This window comes from Lampris incognitus, chromosome 5 (genome assembly GCF_029633865.1).
Source record: "Lampris incognitus isolate fLamInc1 chromosome 5, fLamInc1.hap2, whole genome shotgun sequence".
NCBI lineage: Eukaryota > Metazoa > Chordata > Actinopteri > Lampriformes > Lampridae > Lampris > Lampris incognitus.
The window spans coordinates 52,922,992-52,945,427 of NC_079215.1; the positions used below are offsets into that span (position 1 = coordinate 52,922,992).

At 45.4% G+C, this 22,436-nt stretch overlaps 2 protein-coding genes across 4 annotated transcripts; one reads left to right on the forward strand and one right to left on the reverse strand.

Moving 5' to 3' along the window:
* The first annotated feature begins 5,208 nt into the window (after positions 1-5,208).
* Positions 5,209-12,835, forward strand: fbxo10 (F-box protein 10). Of its 2 annotated transcripts, none has more exons than XM_056280807.1 (11): positions 5,209-5,298; positions 5,959-6,599; positions 7,251-8,075; positions 8,586-8,735; positions 9,608-9,744; positions 10,037-10,107; positions 10,270-10,422; positions 10,585-10,911; positions 11,238-11,548; positions 11,720-11,907; positions 12,422-12,835. In XM_056280807.1, the coding sequence occupies exons 2-11, from the start codon at positions 6,015-6,017 to the stop codon at positions 12,603-12,605; spliced, it is 2,931 nt and encodes a 976-aa protein (XP_056136782.1). In that variant the 5' UTR covers positions 5,209-5,298; positions 5,959-6,014; the 3' UTR covers positions 12,606-12,835. The 2 variants fall into 2 exon arrangements, with proteins under 2 accessions (XP_056136782.1, XP_056136783.1); XM_056280808.1 differs by having other exon boundaries at positions 11,241-11,548.
* Positions 12,836-13,706: 871 nt separating this feature from the next.
* Positions 13,707-22,416, reverse strand: polr1e (RNA polymerase I subunit E). 2 transcript variants are annotated; one of them, XM_056280786.1, is made up of 13 exons: positions 22,345-22,416; positions 21,783-21,985; positions 21,180-21,283; positions 20,972-21,048; positions 20,771-20,856; positions 17,128-17,183; positions 16,843-16,987; positions 16,297-16,404; positions 15,599-15,695; positions 15,373-15,503; positions 15,193-15,274; positions 14,887-15,018; positions 13,707-14,393 (listed from the first exon to the last, which is right to left on the reverse strand). In XM_056280786.1, exons 2-13 carry the CDS (start codon positions 21,844-21,846, stop codon positions 14,225-14,227), a joined length of 1,251 nt encoding a protein of 416 aa, XP_056136761.1. In that variant the 5' UTR covers positions 21,847-21,985; positions 22,345-22,416; the 3' UTR covers positions 13,707-14,224. The 2 variants fall into 2 exon arrangements, with proteins under 2 accessions (XP_056136761.1, XP_056136762.1); XM_056280787.1 differs by having other exon boundaries at positions 22,330-22,404.
* Positions 22,417-22,436: the final 20 nt, after the last annotated feature.

Genomic DNA, 22,436 nt, shown 5'->3' on the forward strand with positions numbered 1-22,436 from the left:
CCATCTCAATCTTGCCTCTCTTGCTTTGTCCCAAAACCGTCCAACCTGAGCGGTCCTTCTAATATAATCGTTCCTAATACTGTCCTCCTTTGTCACTCCCAATGCAAATCTTAGCATCTTCAACTCTGCCACCTCCAGCTCCGCCTCCTGTCTTTTCGTCAGTGCCACTGTCTCCAAACCATATAACATAGCTGGTCTCACAACCATCTTGTAAACTTTCCCTTTAACTCTTGCTGGTACCCTTCTGTCGCAAATCACTCCTGACACTCTTCTCCACCCACTCCAACATGCCTGCACTCTCTTCTTCACCTCTCTCCCCATTACTTTTGACAGTTGATCCGAAGTATTTCAACTCATATGCCTTCGTCAACTCCACTCCTTGCATCCTCATCATTCCACTGTCCTCCCTCTCATTCATGCATAGGTATTCCGTCCTGCCCCATACTGCCTTCATTCCTCTTCTCTCCAGTGCATACCTCCACCTGTCCAGGCTCTCCTCAACCTGCACCCTTCTCTCGCTACAGATCACAATCCGCAAACATCATAGTCCACGGAGACTCCTGCCAGATCTTGTCCGTCAACCTGTCCATCACCATTGCAAACAAGAAAGGGCTCAGAGCCGATCCTTGATGTAATTCCAACTCCACCTTGAACCCATCTGTCATTCCAACCGCACACCTCACCATTGTCATATTTCCCACATATATATCCTGCACCACTCCTACATACTTCTCTGCAACTCCCGACTTCCTCATACGATACCACACCTCCTCTCTCGGCACCTTGTCATATGCTTTCTCTAAATCTAGAAAGACACAATGTAACTCCTTCTGGCCTTTTCTATACTTCTTAATCAACATTCTCAAAGCAAACGTCGCATCTGTGGTGATCTTTCGAGGCATGAAACCGTACTTCTGATCGCTAATCGTCACCTCTCCTCTTAACCTAGTTTCTATTCCTCTTTCCCATATCTTCATGCTGTGGCTGATCAACTTTATACCTCTGTAGTTGCTACAGCTCTGCACATCGCCCTTGTTCTTGAAAATCAGCACCTTTTATTGATTAATATGACTCACTGATATAGCCTTTTTATTTTTATTTTATTTTATTATTTGTTTTATAGCCTCCATTTTATTCAAGATTCATCACAGTTCCAGATGGTTGGCACTAACTGTTGTATGATAGTTTATAAGGTTGTGTCATCAGCATGTGAAATAAAATCAAAATTGAATATTGTATCCTTGATTATTTTGTGAATCTGAGTGGGGGGGGTATAATCTGGCCTAGGGGGGTATGAAATAGCCTTGCCTAAATAATACCCCGGGGTATAAACTGGACTAGCCCATAATATAAAACAGGCTAAGGCTAGCCCACTTTAACCCCAGGTATAGTCTGGCCAGGGGGTATATCTTGGGCTGTTTCACTGGGTCAGAGCATCTCCAAAACGACAGGTCTTGTGGGTCGTTCCCTGTAAGCAGTGGTCATTATCTACCAAAAGTGGTCCGAGGAAGGACAACCGGGGAACTGGCGACAGGGTCATGGGCGCCCAAAGCTCATTGATAAGTGTGGGGAGCAAAAGCTGGCCTGTCTGGTCCAATCCCACAGAAGAGCTACTGTAGCTCACATTGCTGAAAAATTTAATGGTGGCTATGATAGCCAGGTGTCAGAACACAATGCGTCACAGCTTGCTGCGTATGGTGCTGTGTAGCCGCAGACCAGTCAGAGTGCCCATGATGACTCCTTCATGGCAACGGCATTCCCTGATGGCAGTGGCCTCCTTCAGCAGGATAATGCACCCTGCCACACTGCAAAAATTGTTCAGGAATGGTTTGAGGAACATGACAAGGCATTGAAAGTATTACATTGGTCTCCAAATTCCCCAGATCTCAATCCAACCCAGCATCTGTGATAGATGCTGGAAAACCAAGTCCGATCCATGGAGGCCCCACCTCGCAATTTACAGGACTTAAAGGATCTGCTGCTAATGTCTTGGTGCTAGATAACAGAGGATACCTTCAGAGGTCTTGTGGAGTCCATGCTTCGATGGGTCAGAGCTGTTTTGGCGGCACGAGGGGGACCTACACAATATTAGGCAGGTGGTTTTAATGTTTTGGCTCATCTGTGTATACTGTGACTAGTTGTAACTCATGGTGGCTGTAAAATCAGACTTGACCCCAACATGTTGTTTTGTCTTTGCCAGGGATATAATAGAACAAATGTTAATATATATATGCATATGCATGTGTGTGTGTGTGTGTGTGTGTGTGTGTGTGTGTGTGTGTGTGTGTGTGTGTGTGTGTGTGTTTTACCCCGCTCTGTTATATGACACTGTGCTGCCATCTTCTGGTTTTATGAGAAATTATCAGAAAAGAGTCAGGGACTATTTTGCGAAACAAAAAAACAAAAAAAACAAAAAAAAACAGCACATTCACAATTTAACTAAGAGACAACTTGGTTATGGTGTTATGGTATCTAGAGGTACACAACTTTATCCTAGCATATCGACTCGCTGGATGTCAAACAGGTCGGCTGAACCTTGGCATGATTCATCATCTGCTTTCTGTTATCCGGGTTTCCTGTTTTATTTTGAAGGCTCGCCGGTCTTTCCGTTTCTGTTCCCGGCTCTGCCTTTCTCACCCGCTCCAGTTGTTGTACGTTCGATTCCTTCATTAAAGCGTCGCTGTACCCCAGCCTGTCTCTGCGTTTGGGTCCCCAGCTCCTGCTCCCGGCGTGACACTTTCACACAGACCATCTCTCTCGTGCCGTGGCCTGTTCTCCCCCCAAGCAGCCGCAATCTGACTACAAACTGCGTCTTGGTCAGAGATGAAATATCAACGACTTAAGTGAGACTAGCCCCTAGCTAATGGGTCCGACCCTTTAGCCGAGCGGTTAGTGATGTCGCCTTGTGGTGCAGTACACCCCATATCGAATCCCGCACCGGGCAAGAAAATAACCGGTTACATTGGTGGCAGCGGTGGCCAACGTGTCTACTTATCCATGCACGGTATAATACTTTTAATGATCAAAATTTAAGACTGGTGCGGACGCGATACGTAAATACGCAAAGTAAACTCCCCATTTCAGTAGAAGTCGTTTAGTCTAGTTTAAATACTTAGGGGCGGCACGGTGGTACAGTGGTTAGCGCGGTCGCCTCACAGCAAGAAGGTCCTGGGTTCGAGCCCCGGGGTGGTCCAGCTCTGGGGGGTCGTCCTCTGTGTGGCGTTTGCACGTTCTCCCCGTGTCTGAGTGGGTGTCTCCGGGTGCTCCGGTGTCCTCCCACAGTCCAAAGACCTGTGGGTCAGGTGAATCGGCCGTACTAAATTATCCCTAGGGTGTGAGTGAGTGATGGCCTGGCGGCCTATCCCCGCCTGCCGCTCAATGCCTGCTGGGATAGGCTCCAGCATCCCCGCGACCCTGAGAGCAGGATAACCGGTTTGGATAATGGATGGATTAAAGACTTAGTGGTAAATAAATATATATAAATAGGCCTACACAAAGGTAGGTTTACTGTATAATTGACCTAAACTTGGAATGTTTTTGAAGGTAGGCTTCTGCTTGCTCTACATGCTCTGTGGATTTAATGACTGAAAATGCAAATAATCAGTCTGAGGACTTCTGAGTGTGCGCGCGCACCGTGGACGGGACAGTTTGACTAACCCGTTTCGTTTCAACTGGGGCAGGATGCTCATGGAGACTCCAAGACGAATGAAAACCAATAAGAGCCCATATATCATCCTATTTTAGCAATTCCTCAGTAAATCCTTCGCTATCAGCTATTAAATGCCACGTAGGAGGAATTGGAGTGAGGTACATCTATCTACACATATATTTTCGGAATGTGTGTGGGTATGTAGTGTTAGTGTGTGTGTGTGTGTGTGTGTGTGTGTGTGTGTGTGTGTTAGTTAGTGTAGATAGCGGGACCGAAAACTAAAGCACTTATGATCCTAATTATTTTTGGAGGTGGTAGGTATTGTCTCAGAGAGTACGGGGAAAACCCCAGAAAATTAAAATTAAGCATAATTATGCATAAATATGCAAAATATGCATTTTTCTAAAAATGGCTAAAAAACCACCTTTCCGGGCATTTCAGATGATTCTGAGCATCTTTGATTTTTTTCACCTATATACATTTTTTTTCTGGGACTTAGAAATGTTTTGGCATTATGCAAAATAAATGCATTTTTGCAAAAACGCACTTATGATCCTGATTTTTTTTTTTTTGGAGGTGGTAGGTATTGTTCCAGAGAGGACTAGAAAAATGGCAGAAAATTAAAATAATTATGCATCATTATGCACAATTATGCAAAATAGGCATTTTCTAAAAATGGCTAAAAACCACTTTTCTCGGCATTTCAGATGATTCTGAGCATTTGGGGGGGAAGGAGTTGGAGTGGGGGGGGTTTAGGGGCAGGGGGAAGGCGGTTAGCTGGCAGGATGAAGAGGAGGGAGATTCAAACGGGTGGATAAGCAAACCGCTACATTGTAGCGGGGTTCTTCTAGTAATTTAATACAGATGTAAACTACTAATAAGACACGTTAGCCCCTAGCTAACGGGTTTGACCCTTTAGCCGAGCGGTTAGTGACGTCGCCTTGTGGTGCAGTACACCCCGTATCGAATCCCGCACCGGGCAAGAAAATAACCGGTTACACAGACGTAAGTCCAGCAAACCGCGCTCTCGCAAAGCGGGAACCGGAGCGACTTTATTAACGTTCTTCCGTTTAAATAAATGCGTAGCCAAAAAAACAAAACAAAACAAAAAAAAACCCCTCTGAGAGCAGCACGTTGATCTGTGAACTTGTTTTGTTTTAACCACCACATGCCTCTCAGTATACCGCCGCCTTTAACTGTGCGGGTTCTCCGTAGTTCTGCAATCGGCGGCGCTCGACGCACATCTAAAAGAGCGGGTTTTGCTACACGTCGTCTACGCAGCTTCCGCAACAACAACAACAACAACAGCAACAGAAAATAAGCCGAACAGAACGTTTCTCGCCCGCCTTTATTCCTCCTCCTCCTCTCTCTCGCTCGCTGCCCCGACTCGCCCCGTTTAGATTTCCTGTCACCGGGCCGAGCAGCCGGCCCCGCCTCAGGGGCGTCTGGTCTCCATGCGCCCCTTGTCGTAAAGTGCCGTAATTCTTCTCTCCGATCTTGAACGCTCGGGTGATGGAGAGTGTCATCGATCTCCCCCCGCCACCACCACCCCCCCCCCCCAAAACAACAGGGAAAAGTCGCTGTCGCCCCCGCGTCGTCGCTCTCCATAGCAAACGAGGATGTGTTTTTCCAAGGCAGCTGGCTACAAGGTGAGACCGCCGGGGTGCACACTTATCCGGGGCGGTAGTTGCGTTGGCATGCCCGCTGCCGCAGATCCCTGACGGCACTTATCGCCCAGGCGGATATTCCGGCGGTCAGAATAGCGGCGCGCCGCGTAGTGCGGTGGGCTATCTGCGGCACATCTCACGAGCGTGCCACGGTTTCAGGATTGGGGAACGGGGCAGGCTTAGTCATCGTCTGTTTTGCGGTCTCTCCCCAAATTAGGTTATTCGTTCTTACTTTCTTCTTAACACACTCGTTCTTAGGGGTTTCCGTTCCGTTGTCCTGGGTGACGTGGACGGTGTTATCCACGATGGTTATAGGGAATTCTACACCTTGTCGGTGTGTACCACAGTATCCGATCACACGTGCTGATACCATGTGAAAGAATCCAGCTGATGTCCATCACAATGGACTGTGTGGTGATGTAAAGCACAATGTCTAACCAAAACTAGTTTTCAAACAACACTCCATCAAATATTTCAGACCTCGTTACCGTTGATGTAGACAACAAGAAATGTGTATCACAATACAACAACATCCCAATGTTATCCTGGTACCATACCACCGAAAGACGATAAATGGTCATATTGAGTCAATGCCCAGCTCTACTTGGCGATAGTTTCTAGCCTGTTTCCTTTTCCTCCCAGTCCTCCAGGCACTCTCCCTCCGTCTTCTCCCATAGGGTGAGGTGAACTCCGCTGCAATGGAGGTGAGCACCCTTCCTATGGAGCTGTGGAGAGTGATCCTGGCCTACCTTCCTCTTCCTGAACTAGGCCGCTGCTGCCTGGTGTGCCGTACCTGGAGAGAACTCATTCTCTCGCTGGATAACACACGCTGGAAACAGCTCTGTCTGGGACACGCTGAGTTCCGACACCCCAACTGGCCCAATCGACCCGACCAGGAGCCCTCTTCGTGGAGGGAGGCCCTGAAGCAGCATGCGCTCGCCAGCCGCACGTGGACTCAGAATGGCTCCGAGGTCCAGTCCTCCACCTGCCTCCACCTTTTCAGGCGAAGGAAAGACCGTAGAGATTGGCATGTCGGACCTGGGTGTGAGTTTGAGACCCTTTGGGGGGCCCTGGAAGTTGCAGGTCCGTATGACCGTGTGGTTCTCCACCCAGGGGTGTATGAGGAGCAGGCTGAAGTGTCACTAAAGGTGCCTGTGGAGCTGTACGGGCTGGGTCAGCTGGGGGAGGTGTCACTGCTGGTATGTATGGAGCAGCAGTGCCCTACGGCTCGGCTGTGTAATCTTGTGTTCATGCCAGCCTGGTTCTCCACTATAGTCTACAAGGTGAGAGCACATCGTTGTGGTCGTAAGCAGGTCTGAATGTTATTGAAGAAAATCGACATTGTGATATGTACTGCAATATTAAAGAATGAAAAGGACTTACATAATTTAATAAGATATATGCCATTTTTAAATTTCATATACCCATCTGCAAAGAACTGACCACTCTAACAATAATTGGGGTGATTTTTTGGGGGGGGGGTATGGCAGTTGTCCAAGAAGTCATCAAGTAGACTTAATCATATATTATTTGTCAGATACACTACAATATTTTTCTTCAATGGTAGTCATAAAAAAGCAGACTTTGATAGATTTTGTTTTTTATCAAGCAGAAAGCATTTTAGCCTAACTTAACTGATGGGCCCTATTTGCCATAAACGGCATCCTTTGCAATGTGACTATTGCACTCGTGCATATTGCATTGTTGATTCTAAACTGATTTGTTGCTCAGACCTCTTGCTCTAGCTGCTTCTCTCTATAAACGTTTTTTCCGGATGCTTAGATAATCTTAAAAATAATCTTGGTGGAATTACTTGACACTGTGTGTGCAAAACTACAGCCTATAATTATAGTTCTTCAACTATATCTCAACTTTCATCTCTTTTTGGGTATCTCTGTATGACTGCCCTTTTCTCTCTTGTTTTGTTGCTCCAGACGTCATGGGGTCATGTCCAGCTGGATAACTGTAACTTTGAGGGAGCCCAGCTGCAGGTCAGAGGGCCAGGAACCTGCCAAGCTCGCTTCTGCTCCTTTTCACATGGCAGCTCAGCCCAGTTCCAGGGTGTTGCCCTCAGTTTACTAGACAGCTGTGACTTCTCTGGAAGTGACGCAGCATCTGTCACTATTGAGGGGCCCCTGGTGCCAGAGAGGAACTGGGCTTGCAAACACCTGGCTGCCCTGGCCCGAATGTTCGCATCCTGGGGCTTGCCAGGGAATAGTGGTCCTCCCGGGGGCTGTCAGGCTGGGAAAACTGCCCGACCCCAACCTCCTGGTGCAAATGTCACTGTGGAGGACTGGAACAAAAATGAATGGCAAAAGAGGACTCGAATGGACGTATTGCATCAGGACACAGTGATTGAGCACAGCTTGAGTCAGGGTGAGCACAGTGAAGGAGAGGAGAACCAAAAAGGAGAAATGATGAGCGACATCAGCCCCTCATTTAGCTTAGATTACAAACTTCCTTTTGACAATCATGGCCTAGCCCACCATTTCAAGCCCCAGCCTGATGGCTCACTGCCCCCAGCCTCCTCTCTTGATCCCCCCTCTGTGACACCTGACCTTCTCTCCCTTCAGCAGGAGCTAGAGAGGGACCCTGAGGCAAAAATGTTGGCTACATCCATCCAGGGCTGCATCTTCAGGCGGTGCCTCTTCCGCGAGGGGAAAGGTGGTGTGCATGTGTGTAATTATGGACAGGCTCGACTGGAGGGGAATGTGTTCCGTGGGCTGAATTATGCTGTTCGCTGTATCCAGAATGCCACAGTAAGATAGCATCAAAATTACTATTTTCATACAATGCAGAGATGTGTAAAGTCACATGGACAGATCCCATTGCATTTGGATTTGACACTTGCATTCCCTCATAGTTAAGATGTTGATGGGAGTCAGCAGGTAGTCCATCATATCTTATGTGGTTTGCCTTTGAGTAATGCCTATCAAAACATGGAAATGCACTAATCTAACCAAAAATGTTTCTTTCAGTGGGCTAGCTGAATGCACATGCACGTACGTTCGTTTTGCCACCATTTTTCATCATCTTATTTATTCATTCGCTCATTCTCTGCAAAATTCAAGATTCTTAACTGCAACTCACTTCAAATGTGAAAATGTTCAGCCACTGTATTGAATGTTTAAAACTTATCTCTATACCCAGAGAAACTAATGTTTGGGATATCCCAGAGTCGGTTAAAGTTCAATTTACTATTGTGCCGAGGAAATGTACTTTCTATTTTGATCTGATTTTTCAGCTTCCTCTTCTCTTGCCCCCTTCAGATAGTGATGCTGCATAATGAGGTGAGTGAATGCCGTGCATCGGGTGTATTCCTTCGTCTCTCTGCTCAGGGGCTCATTGCGGAAAACAACATCCACTCCAATGGGGAAGCAGGGCTGGACATACGCAAAGGGGCCAACCCCATCATCCTGGTAACTGCCGCGCCACTATCTCCTAATGTGCATAGAAACTTAACCCACAAAACGAATTGGCACAATGGATCCTATTCATGTGACTAATTTGATTAAATCTGATTGGACTCTGATGTTGGAGGTTATTGACTTATTGATTTTATAGGAAATGTGCCACACGCTTTTTGCTGATGTATGGAGGGCTCACACCTGATGTGAATGATGCTATAACGTTAGGATGATGAGTAGATCTCAAGATGCATGGTTGATTGATTTTTATTTTAGTGTCATACACCATTTTTGGTGCCCAGGCCCCATGGGCTTACAAGACACTAGACATAATGATCACAACAAAGGGGTTACTATAAACATCCAATTAAAAATATTTTTTTTAAAAACAAAACAATCGACCAACAACAGGCCTATGTCCAACACAGGTCCGTTCTCCACATCGTAATTTCTAGTGGAGATGAACCTTCTGTATATCGAAAGCAAATGTTAAATCAGCATGTAAATGAAGAACCGTTCCTCTTTTCCATGCTCTTTTGATGTATTGAGCTCCCATGGACATCTTCAGAAAGCAAAAAATAAAGCCTTTGTCCATCATCAAAGGGAAAGTGAATCACTGGTTTCTTGTTCACTAAACAGCTGCCTCCTCAGGTCGTTATAAAAAGGGCAATAAAACAAAAAAATGAACATTTTCAATTGGATTTAAGTAACGCAAGGTTATCATCCTTTCATCCTCGCAGAAATCACTAAGTCTCCCTGTTTCTGTCGCGAAGGGTTTGAGTATCAGATCTAAACTGGGCACACGCAGACCAAGTTGCAGCTGGATGCAACCGTTTATAGATTGATGGACATATTTCCTGTCATCTGCCCTTCTCCTTCCACAGTGCAACAGAATACACAGTGGTTTGCGTTCAGGCGTTGTTGTCCTTGGCAATGGGAAGGGCTCCATCCGGAGCAACCAGATCTATAACAACAAGGAGGCGGGTGTCTACATTCTCTTCAGTGGAAATCCTGTGGTAAGGTAGGTGAGACCGCCATACCGTAAAATGGACTACATTTATATAGCGTCCATATTCCATACTGTACTGAACCATCCAGCAAAGTGTAGCCACTGTTCACAACACTGCTGGTATTCTATAGGTCAACGAGTTTAAAAACCAGAGATTCAATTGTTTGCCTCTAAAGTCAAACAACACCCCCCCCCCTCAGAATGCTTCATATCGAAGCCATAGAGCAATTGTGTCGAAGAACTCGTAGTTTTGATATTTGCTCTCTCCCAGCGCATAAAGTGAGTGTCTCACTTTCTCTCTTAGTGGGAATCACATCTTCCGGGGCCAGGCGGCGGGGATTGCCGTAAATGAAAATGGCAGAGGGATGATAGTAGGTGTGTAAATGGATGTGTTGTTATCTATTACACACTATCGTCATAGCCATGAGTTAGTGCACACTTTAAGATCTCCCTTTACCAATTTGCCACCTATTAAATACAAAAGAGCTAGATGCACTTTTACACCGCAAAATATGCACTCTGCTGCCCCTACTCCAGAGAATGTGATCCGAGAGAACCAGTGGGGAGGTACAGACATCCGTAGAGGAGGGGATCCTGTCCTGAGAAACAATTACATCTGCCACGGCTACTCAGACGGAGTGGTGGTGGGTGAGAGGGGCCGTGGACTTATCGAGGGAAACCACATCTACTGTGAGTGATCACATCCTGAATGCTCCATTGAGCTCATGTTCATTACTTTTGTTTCTTTAACTCGTGCCCTTGGTTCAGTCTCTGCCCTTGATTCGGTCTCTGCCCATGGTCTCTTTATATTTTACCCACACCGAAGTCCTTGCCCTTTTCTGGTTCATTTAGGTAACAATGGCTGTGGCGTGTGGGTATTGTCCTCCAGCCTACCACAGCTACTGCATAACTACATCACTCACAACCGTATGTATGGGCTGGCCGTGTTCTGCCGGAAGGACCCTGAGAATAGAGAGGAGAATCAGGCTGGCCTGGGAGGGGGCGGTGCAGGAGGAGGCGGAGGAGAAAGGAGAGAGGGACGAGGTCAGGAGAACTTGAATGAGGAAGGAGAGCTGTTTGCATGGGAGAGTGATCTGGACAGCGAGGACGAGAGATACACCGCCCGGCGGTCCATCAGTGTGGCCCTGGTGGAGAGCAACTGCATGAGCCACAATGGAGGTAATAAGAGTCTCGGCATCACTTAGTATCAAAGAGACTCTTAAGTTCGAAGAACTTCCCTGATTGCTTTGGTATAGAGAAACTTACCACTTTGGACTGTGTTGGGCTTCAACACAGCCCAAAACGGCAATAGTTTCAGCATTCTAAAACCATTACATATCACCCTTTCCAAAAACTGGAAGCTCCCAAGAACAAACGTGAACCAATACTTTTAAGGTGCAGTTATGTACCTGATATTCCTCATCACATAAATGGCCAGATTCGGATGGCTCCTCGCCGCTGTTCTTTTTCACTTCATCTTTCTCTTTCCTTCCATATATGTCTAGCAGTAGGTCTGTACGTCAAGAGCAGCGAGCCACTGAACGTCATCGCCAACCTTATAAACTGTAACCGTGGCACTGGTATCGCCGTGCTACAGAGCAGTCAGCTGACCCGGCTGGTTACAAACTGCATCCTCGATAATACTCGCGATGGTGTCACTGTGGACAAGGATTGCTGGGTGGAGATCCGTGGTAATGGCATCTACAAAAATGGAGGTCACGGTGTCTGTTTTAATGGGGATGGACAGATTGGGGAGAATGATGTGGTTGGTAACCGTGGATACGGGATTCAGGTCTCGGGCAGTGCAGATGTCAAGGTGAGTTGGAGCTTGACATGAACACTTAAAACAAATATCCAGCAAATTGACAAAGTTATGACTAACTTCATGACACTACACGTTATATCAGACACCCCGGTTTCTTACCGAAATACTGCTCATTTCAGAATTTTACAAATGTGTTTTTCTATTATTATTTTGGTGCATTAGGTACTGTGGAACCGTGTCCAACCAGCACGAAGTTGTGGCGTTGCCATTCTAGGACAAGTAAAAGGAGCCATCCACGACAACATCCTTTTCCAAGGCCACCCTGGATACACAAAACCACTGCTACACATTGACCCTGGAAATGAGAACTGTTCGCTGCGGAATAACAGCATCCTCAGACACACTAACAGGTAGCAAACCAACTACCAACATCCACTGCCAGCAGGGTGTCTGCACCCTACCTCGCACTTCTTTTTTCTCTACTTTCACCTGTATAAATTCCTTCAACAAAAATACTTCCTGTAGTGAATAAGGCAAACAAAATAAAAAAGTCTCGCATGCTCTTTTGCATGTTGATAAATCTAAGTAGAGAGACCCACGGTGCTTTTTGACCAGGTACCTAAAAGATGAAAAATATTAGAAAGCAAAATTTTCTGAACCTACTTCGGTAGTTGTGATTTTCTCACACCTGGCTTAAAATTTCACACCAGACCTTCCTCACCATGCAAGAGAGCCTTTTTTTTTCTTTTTTTCGAAAAGCCCCAACATAGTGTGCCCTCTTTCATGCACAGGTGTGGCATGCATAGTTGTGTCTCAATAGTGCAGACACTGCAACAGTTCTTAATCTGGCCTTAGTTTTATCCCCATGTGTGTCAAGGTTTATCTAATTCAGCCGTCTATATTTTTTTCTCCTTCATTTCCCAGCTGTTCACCTGCCCTTCCGTGGGTTCTGGAAAACCCTCCGCCCCGCCCGCTTATTGAACCCCCTTTTGGCGCCTCCTCTTCTCAATACCCGTCCCGGCTCAACAACTCCATGACCAGCCGGATCAGCGCCGCTGTGGAGAGCGGATGCCACAGCAATGGCAGTATGTTCTGCTCCATCCTGTAAATTATTGCAAAGACTTGGAAATCCCTACCAGTGACTTCACCGAGGGTCAGCATCCGGTCATGCTTGAACCGGTGTTTACATTTGGAGGAGTTTTTTTAAAGGATTTTCTCAAGAACTTTCCGAAACTATGTCATCCTGTTTGGGTTGAGCCAAGAAATTCCGAGCTGTCACGCACAACATGGAATTACCACTGCTGAATCAATTCTACACATCACATTACAGTGGCACAATTTTTGTGAAACTGTAAACACATCCCCCCCCCCCCCCCCAATCGAATTTTTAGCAAATTACCCCACTCTTCCGAGCCATCCCGGTCACTGCTCCACCCCCTCTGCCGATCCAGGGAGGGCTGCAGACTACCACGTCTCCTCCAATACATGTGGAGTCGCCAGCCGCTTCTTTTCACCTGACAGTGAGGAGTTTCGCCAGGGGGGACGTAGTGCATGGGAGGATCGAGCTACCCCCCCCCCAGTTCCCCCTCCTCCCTGAACAGGTGCCTCGACTGCACTAAGTGCAGTGACCAGGACACATACCCACATCCGGCTTCCCACCCGCAGACACGTGTCTATAGGGACGCCCGCCCAAGCCGGAGGTAACATGGGGATTCGAACTGGCGATCCCCCCATGTTGGTAGGCAACGGAATAGACCGCTATACGTCCCTGTAATCTGTTTTTTACAGTCCAGCACCCACTTAACCAGTTCACTAAAATATGAAGGACAGAAGACAGAGGACTCAACTCTTCTAAACTCCATAAAGTGGCTGAACTCTTTGGTTTGCTCAGACACCATCCAAGCATTTCTGTGGTTCTGCATTCAGATGTCGATCTCTTCACATTTTGTTTACTGCAGCTGTATTCATCACGTGGCTCCAACGTTCAGATTAAGACATCATTCCTGCTGGCTGCAGTAGACTTCCTGTTCAGTAGGCACTGAAGTTCAGCAGTTTAGTGGTCGACTTGATTTGTTAACACCACCAGTTAAGGCATTGAAGGCACTCCTTGCTCGATTCTTCTAATAACAGAATCCCGAAAGCTTAGGGGTTTTTATAATGTATATGCAAAAAAAAAAAAAAAACACAACCATAACTTTAGGCCTTTTCTCGACTGGGTTTGTGTGCTTGACATCAAGCAAACTGACCTGGACATGATTGACATTTTTGAAAATGTGAATAGTTTTCCCCTTTTTGACCTTATTTTTTATATTTCATATAGAGGGTCAACTGTTATTTTTTCATGTAAGGATCAAGTGCTAGATGTGCATAATCAACAAGCACGAACCCAAAGCCCCCCCCCCCCAACCCCACATGCATACAAAGACTGACCTGGTAAAAATCCAGCTATAGCTGGAAAAATATTCCTTCTCACATTATACTGAATTATACAATATGCCGTGTCTACAAACATCAATACGTTTTTCAGTTTGAATGTATTCAATTGTGTAGCGTTTGTTTACATCTTATCACATAGGCGTTTGTATTTTGAATAATGTGCACACAGCAGTGGTACAAAATTTAACTTGGAAGTTCCTTTATTTTTTGTCAAATAAACAGACTTTTTTTTTTCCAGCTTTCAGTATTGTCCTTCCACCCCACCTCGGTCTTTTCCAACTGTGCTAGCCTCTAACGCATTTTCTTCTTCAGCCTCTTGCGTTCCATGTACTGCTCGTATTTGACAAGCGGGAGAATGAGGGAGGCCCGCCTGTGCCCGTCTGTCAGGACGGCGTCATTAGCTTTTCTGTGGCTGTTCTTGCTTATGGTGAGCCCCATTGCCTTGGCGACCTCAAGCATCCTGAAGGAAAACACAAAGGCATAGATCACTTACAGTGGCAACTTTCTGCTCTTGTGCCTCATGATCTACACCAGTGTTTCCCAACCCAGTCCTCAAGGACCCCCATCCTACAGATTTTCATTATAACCCTGCATAGGTAGCCCTGCTTGTACTAACTCACCAATCATCTCATAGCACTTAATTATGCAAGGTGTGCAAAATCTGACATTCATTGCTGATTGACTGAATAATTACAAAGAGGTACCTATTCAGGGTTGCAAAGAAAATCTCCAGGATAGGGGGTCCTTGAGGACTGGGTTGGGAAACACTGATCTACATGGTTGGAAGATGACTCAAAGCCTTCCTGAATACCAACTACAGGTGAAAATGTTGCAGGTCAAGGTGTCTTGTGTGCATTGTTTGTTTTATAAAATGGCAGAGGGATGTCAATGTTGCAGCAAGTCGTTTGTCGTGCCTTGAAGTTAATTAACACAATGAACCTTCGCCGCCTTACCTGGGCTCTGTAATTCCCAGGTCCCGGTGCAGCAACGTTAGGTCAGCAGTCATATGACCCACATGCAGCAGCAGGGCCAGGCCGTGTGATGCTACCTTCGCACACATCGATGCTGACACAATATTCAGGAGTCTAGAGTCAAACATGCGGATTGATGTGCATTAATATGCAAGGAAGTGTCAGTTCATCTGGTCAAAAAGCCACATATAAGGTGCATCAAAAACATCTAAAGTGAATGTATTGCAGTATGCAGTAAAAGAAAGCAAGCTGAACGTGGAAAAAGTACATAGATTACTGCTAACATACTTGCCATCGTTGAACATGTCCACTGTGAATGTATTCATCAGTTTGTTTTGGATAACAGGAGGGCAACCATGCTTCTGAAAAACTGAAAAAGTTGACATTGACGAAATCACAATGATGGTTTGATACCAAACGACGAGTGGTAAGGAACACGTTTGACAAATGTAATGGTATATTCCTCACATTTACGGGAGATGCGTCTCTCTTGCACCAGCTTGAGGAGCAGGTAGAGGTAATAGGCACAGCGTACCGTCTTCTCTTTGGCTTTATCGTCACTTGGAAGTATTTCAACCTGCTTCACCACACTCAAACACCTGGAGGAAAGACCAAATAAAAAAAGCTGAGGAAACATCATCAGAGGGAAATGTGCGATGATATAAAATTGTAAACGAGCGTGTGTGGGCTGTACCCTCCATCATCTCTCATCTTCTGTAGCTCCTTGGGAGTGAGTGCAGCCATCTTGGAACCACCCTCCCCCAAAGCCTCAAACTCCACTGGAGACAGGACTATGGATACCGATAAGGATAAAGACCCACACGGTATCACAGATCTATGACTCTGAAAAGATGCATAGTCGTCACACCTGTACCATCTGTTCCAGCCAGACAAATTCTTTCATCTGCCACCTTCAGCAAGTCAAGTCAATTTTATTTGTATAGCCCAATATCACAAATTACAAATGTGCCTCAAGGGGCTTTACAGCAACACAACATCCTGTCCTTAGACCCTCACATCGGATAAGGAACAGCTCCCTTAAAAAAAAAAACACAAAAAAAAACCTTTAACAGGGAGAAAAAATAGGAAGAAACCTCAGGGAGAGCAAAAGAGGAGGGATCTCTCTTTCAAGACGGACAACGTGCAATGGATGTTGTGATTACACAATTTACAGAATACAACACTGAAAGAGTATAACAGAATTATGATGGAATTACAAAATTTATGAAGAATATGATATGCAGGATGCCAAGCAGTGTCTAGATGCCACCGGAACAGCCCAGGACCCAAGTCACGCAACCAGCATCACCATATTTTTTTTTAAAAAGCAAGCATATGTTATTTTACACACACACACACACACACACACACACACACACACATAAAGGATACGATCATCAAATAGGTACACATCCTCAGGTCTTTCTGCATTTGGATGGCAAGGAGGCAGGTAGACGGCCACATCCTGAGACTGTGTCTGAGCCACCTCCTGTTGCAAGACTGTCAAAAGCAAGAAGATATGGTATGTAGCAAAAACAGGGGGAATGATGACAAACAGATGGATGGTAAAAAAAAAAACAAGAACAAGTTCCCACATATAGAAAAAGAAGAAGATGATGAAGAATGAGAAGGCATGAGATGAACAGAATGGAAGAGAAAAAGAAACAAGAAAATCAATACAATGAGAATCTTGAGTCAGGTACTGCAGCAGCCAGTGGAGAATATTAGCTCTGACAGGGACAGTTAACAAGGCATCAGTTATGTTTCACTTAACATTGTCCTCCCTGTTTTTGTTTACCTCTAGCTTACATCTACAAGAGAGGTCGAGGAAAATTAAGTAAGGACTTAACTAATTGCCCCTTGAGGACAAATAAAGGTCTACTGCTACTACTACTACTTAAGCCTATTACAATCTAACCCAGGTAACATGAGGATTACCTTCCAGGCCCTTTTGGTCAATCATGTCATTGGCCGTCTTTGAGACCATGTGATGCAGGGTATCACTTCCCACCTGATTCAGTCTGCGTGAACTCAGCGCTCTTTTTTGCTTAACGGTGCCAAAAGCCTCTATCAGAGAGTCGACCTAAGAAAAAAAAACTCCATGATACAGTCATACAGAATATACCATTGCAGTATTTGCTATGGTAGCTTGTTTACAGAAATTGATATCTAGAGAATGGTGAATGATTATCTGACAGGGAAGCAGATAATGGAAATCCTTACCTTTTGTCTATAGGTCTGACCAACATCCTGAGATGTGTCTGTCTCTGTTTTCTCCCCTGGTAAATTAAGGTTATAATTCAATTCAATTCAATTTATTGTCATTAAAAACAATGTGCAGGCACATGTTAAAAATGAAATGAGGGCTGTGGCTTCACCAAACAGTGCATGACAGACACAGACAAACACAGCAAACACAATATAAGATATACACACATGAAGACCAAAAGCTAAAAATAAGTTAAAAGCGAGCTGGAGTACAAAATATTTAAAAATATCTACAGACATTCAGTGGGTAGCCAGGTTCAGGTGGGCAACAGCTTGTGGAAAGAAGCTGTATTTGAGCCTGGTAGTGCGGGCTCTGAGGCTCCTGTAGCGCCTCCCAGAGCGCAGGGGGGGAGAACAGTCCATGGTTGGGGTGGGTGGGATCTCTGCTGATGCTGAGACCCCTTCGAAGGCAGCGTTTGTGATAAATGTCTTTTATGGCTGGGAGCTGGGTACCGGTGATATGCTGGGCCGCCTTGACGATCCGCTGCAGAGCTTTCTGGTCTACTGAGGTGCAGCTGCCGTACCACACTGAGATGCAGCTGGTCAGGATGCTCTCTATGGTGCAGTGGTAGAAGTTGGTGAGAATTCTGGGGGGTAGACGGGCGCTCCTCAGCCTCCTCAGGAAATGCAGGCGTTGTTGGGCCTTTTTCACAAGGGCCTGGGTGTTTAACGTCCACGAAAGGTCCTCACTGATGTGGACTCCAAGGAATTTAAAGCTGGAAACAACGCTGCACTTCCACCCCATTGATGTGAATGGGGGAGTGGCTGCAGCTTCTAGACCTCCTGAAGTCCACAATCAGCTCCTTTGTCTTCAGCACATTAAGGACAAGATTGTTGGTAGTACACCATGATGTGAGGTGCTCAATCTTGTCTCTGTAGGCCGTCTCGTCATTGTTCGTGATACGGCCAATGACTGTGGTGTCATCTGCAAACTTAACTATAACATTTGAAGGGTGAGTTGGCAGGCAGTCGTGGGTAAAGAGGGAGAAAAGGAGGGGGCTCAGAACACAGCCTTGAGGGGCACCTGTGCTGAGGGTCAGGGTGGAGGAGGAGTGGTCACCTAACCTAACAGACTGAGGTCTGTTGGTCAGGAAGTCCAGGGTCCAGTTACAGAGGGAGGAGTTGAGGCCAAGGGAGAGGAGTTTGGTGGTTAGTTTGGCGGGGATGATAGTGTTGAAGGCAGAGCTGTAATCTATAAACAACATCCGGATGTATGTGTTGTTAAGTTCAAGGTGGGTCAGAGCAATGTGCAGGGCAGTGGCAATGGCATCCTCAGTAGACCTTTTGGGACGGTAGGCGAACTGATGTGGGTCGAATGTGGGGGGGATAATGTTTTTGATGTGAGCCACAACCAGTCTTTCAAAGCACTTCATGGCAATGGGGGTGAGTGCTATGGGTCGGTAGTCATTCAGACATGTGGATGTTGGTTTCTTGGAGACAGGAATGATAGATTGGGACAGTGAGAGGTTAAATACAGGTGTGAAGACCTCGGCCAGCTGGTCGGCACATTCCCGGTAGACCCAACCCGGTATGCCATCTGGTCCGGCAGCCTTCCGTGTGTTCACTCTGCGCAGTGATTCTCTGACCTCTGCGACTGATAGAGTGAGCACCTGGTTTTCTGGGTGGCTGGGGATTTTTGTGGCTGGGTCAGTATTGTCCTTGTCGAAGCGGGCATAGAAATGATTTAGCTTGTCTGGCAGGGAGGCATCATGGACAGTGGGACCGCGATTAGAGCTTTTGTAGTCTGTGATAGACTGAATGCCTTGCCACATTCGCCGAGGATCAGAGTTATTGTGAAAGTGGTCCTCTATTCGTAGGGAATATTTATGTTTGGCTGTTCTGATGCCCTTTTTGAGGTTGGATCTGGCTGCGCTGTAGGCCTCACAGCCGGACCTCACTGGTCATCCAGGGTTTCTGGTTTGGAAAGGTGCAGACTGATTTTTTTGTTGTGACACTCTCAGTGCAAAAGTTAATGTAGGCTAGTATGGCAGAAGGCTGTTCATTAATGTCTATATGGGAACCATGTGTAGCGGGTACAAATATTGACTGCACCATTAAGACACATGAACGCGTACGAAAAAAGCGAAAGGAGCCAGAGAGGGAGAGTACTACGAGCAGCGTAGACGGAGCGGTCGTGGCGGATGAGCTCTACTGCTGTGCAAACCAGATTAATGTTAAAACCTTATCAAGTGGTCATATGCGGTGACACTTTGGACACCAGTAATGTGATTACGTAGGTGTTTTCGTTTTCTTTGCTAGTGCGAGCGCGAGTATTGCATTGAAATACTGTTAACTTTTGCTATTAGTTGGAGCTGCATGGCGATGCACAGATAGGCTGGACACGGATTTTACTTACCTGTTATTGCTGAAGCCAAATGCTTTTAGCGGGATGTGGAAACCGTGATTTTGAGTGACATGTCATTTGAATGTTAAATGCCTGTCTAGAGATAATCTGTATTCTAAAGGAAGTTTCCTCTGGCCTGTTTAAAAGGGGCCATTTCAGTTGTCATAATAGGGCTACATTATGGGCTGGTTGTTTCTCACATTTAAATGTGAATGTTAAATGGAAAGGGTATGGTTCATTAATGGCCAATGGTAAAGGGTACTGTATGGATTTCATTCATGGGTTTTTGTATTAGTGGCCAAGTGTTTAAATGAAGTCATACTGTTACCAAGTTTTATTTTAATAATTTTCCTAAACGCCCTGTGTTGTTATAAAGTAAACATCAGAGAGAAAAGACTGCAATTTTTCTATTTAATTTACCAGTGTATTGGGATACTTACTTCTGGGGGTAGGGGCGCTTCACCTGTTTAGCTAGATCTTTGTAAAGTAGGGGGGTGGTATCAGGTCAGTTCGGTACTTACCTTGCACACACTTCAGTCGGCCCTTTAGGACTCTATAAGTACCCTGGAGCCTACTTTACACAGTCTAAGAAGCTACCGTTGGTCCAGGCTGCTAAACAGCGCACCACTTGTTCACTCACCTGAATATTGAAGCCATAAGCATTGGGTGTGGAGGACCTAGATCCTGTCCCACTCAGTCCTCCCCAGATTAAGCACTTTGTTACCCCTACAAGGCAGCGGCAATAATTCCGACCGTCACACATGGGTAGCTGAATGTGCAAAAATACTCCAGTCTGTGTTTTCAAAACAGTCCTGGAGTTAAGAGACTGCTCCTTCTGGCCAGACAGTGATTGTCTTTACTGCTGGCTTGACCCGTTTTATTAGGGGTTTGTAGGCTGGGACCAGGAACAGGCAGAGGTGGTCAGAATGCCCCAGATGAGGGCAGGGAGTAGCTTTGTATGAGCCCTTGATGTTTGTATAGAGATGGTCCAGGGTGTTTTGTCCCCTAGTGGGGCAGGAGACATGCTGATGGAATTTGGGCAATACAGCCCTGAGGTTATAAAGTCACATGGTAACAAATATATATATATTAAAAAAAAATGTCTCATTTTAACAAAAGCAGTGTTGAGCACTACGCCAGACATCATTGAACAAGGATGGTGGTCAGAGACAAAAACGGTAAACTGACGTTTCTGAAAACAGATTTCAGTTGATGGTGTGCTTTTGTGTATTCAAACCCGTGTTGTTTCTTTACCTGGTATAATAGGTTGCAGTTTGAAGAGCTGAGCACTGTGCAGCTCCATCTGCATGGTCCGTTTGTTCAGCACCCCCACGTAATACCTGCAGACAAGACATTCTTCTCAACCTAACTCAAAGGCTATGGCCAATCCCTTTTCTTTAATAAAATAAAATGAAATTGTAGATAGCATACTCCCAATATGCAAAATGTTCCTACTTGCAAAGATTGTTGCATTTCAAGGACCCAGTTCCAAAATTATGTCCAGCGTATGATAGCCTCTCTGATTCTGCAACCTAGAGAAACATAGACATCACTTAGTAAAGCGCAGTAATGGCAAAACAGAAAACAATGCAGTATATTTACTATGGATCCCAGCGCTGCCTTGTATAGCCTGGATGCAACAGTGAGGATGTGCATTTCTCACCAACGTCCGTCTGGCTTTTTTCCTGGGGTTTCTCTCATCTATGTTCTTGTAGAAGGTGTAGTCCAGCTGGCCTGGGCTTTCCAGGTTGCCATTTGAAAACTGAACTGTAGGAATGAGAAATTGTAAAAAAAAAAATATATATATATATATATATATATATATATATATATATATATATATATATATGTGTGTGTGTGTGTGTGTGTGTGTGTATCAATTGAGAACACTGATGTCTTTGTCAACACATCAACTGATGTGTGAACTTACAACATTATGAAGAGCAAATAAAGGTTTGGTTAGCCCCTAAACCTATCCTATCCTATCCTAACCAAGGTCATAGCTATTTTTCTTATAAACACCCAAGACTAAACAATGCCATACTTTGAATCTGTTATAAATTTCAAGAGAAAATAAACAATTCCTCTCAGTCTAATGAGGCAATGCATCTCAGGCTAACGGTGGCTCGCTAAGGGAACACACGTGTTTGGCATAAAAATTGATGATTGAAGGGGAAATCCTATAGATCAGCCAGTGTCTATACAGACGTGCTTTATTCAAATTTGATTTTCAATAAATGTCAATTGATTACATTTGGATACTTACCGACAACCGCTTTATCTGTTTCGCTCTCCTCCTTACAGCACACCAACGTGCAGGCAGCAGCCATTGTTGTTGTCAAGCCGTTTAGTCACGTATTTGGACTACAGTGCCGCCACGAGGCAAGGAGTAGGCTTGCATATTTATGTGCGCGTGTGCGTGCGTGTTCTTCTTCGTCGATTTCTTCCTCCACTTCTTACTTCTTCTTCCTGTTCGTTTGGCGGTTGTAAAACTTAACTGGGAAATACCGTTTACTTATTTACTCGTATGCATTTAAGCCTGCGTCACAGAAAATTGAATCAGTCCATCTGCACGCAACGTTTATTAGAGAAACGTTTCACCACTCGTCTAAGAGACCTCTTAAGTCATTTGGATGAGCGATGTAACGTTTCTCTCAAACAAACGTTGTGTCCGGATAAACTGATTCAACGTTCTGTCATTTCCTTAGCTGGATTATTGAGCATGCGTCAAGACACCAAGCCTACATATTTCAGTATTGAGACGCTCATTTGAAACGGTCGGCTCCTGATGATCTCATAAAATATGTCTTTACCTCTCATTTGTATACCTTTGCTATTCGGTGCTTCCTTTAACCTCTCCGTGGCTTCCCTTTGCACACTTATAATGCACGCTGCTTTTCTCTTCTGTCTGTTGATGCTA

Excerpts from the sequence above, each read along its gene's own strand:
- fbxo10 (XM_056280807.1), top strand. The coding sequence starts at position 6,015 with ATGGAGGTGAGCACCCTTCCTATGGAGCTGTGGAGAGTGATCCTGGCC. Across the intron at positions 10,108-10,269 it reads TGGCAGAGGGATGATAGTAG|AGAATGTGATCCGAGAGAAC; the intron begins GTGTGTAAATGG and ends CCCCTACTCCAG. Across the intron at positions 11,908-12,421 it reads ATCCTCAGACACACTAACAG|CTGTTCACCTGCCCTTCCGT; the intron begins GTAGCAAACCAA and ends TTCATTTCCCAG.
- polr1e (XM_056280786.1), bottom strand. The coding sequence starts at position 21,846 with ATGGCTGCTGCCTGCACGTTGGTGTGCTGTAAGGAGGAGAGCGAAACA. Across the intron at positions 16,988-17,127 it reads GTCAGACCTATAGACAAAAG|GTCGACTCTCTGATAGAGGC; the intron begins GTAAGGATTTCC and ends TTTTTTTCTTAG. Across the intron at positions 15,504-15,598 it reads AAGATGAGAGATGATGGAGG|GTGTTTGAGTGTGGTGAAGC; the intron begins GTACAGCCCACA and ends TCTTTCCTCCAG.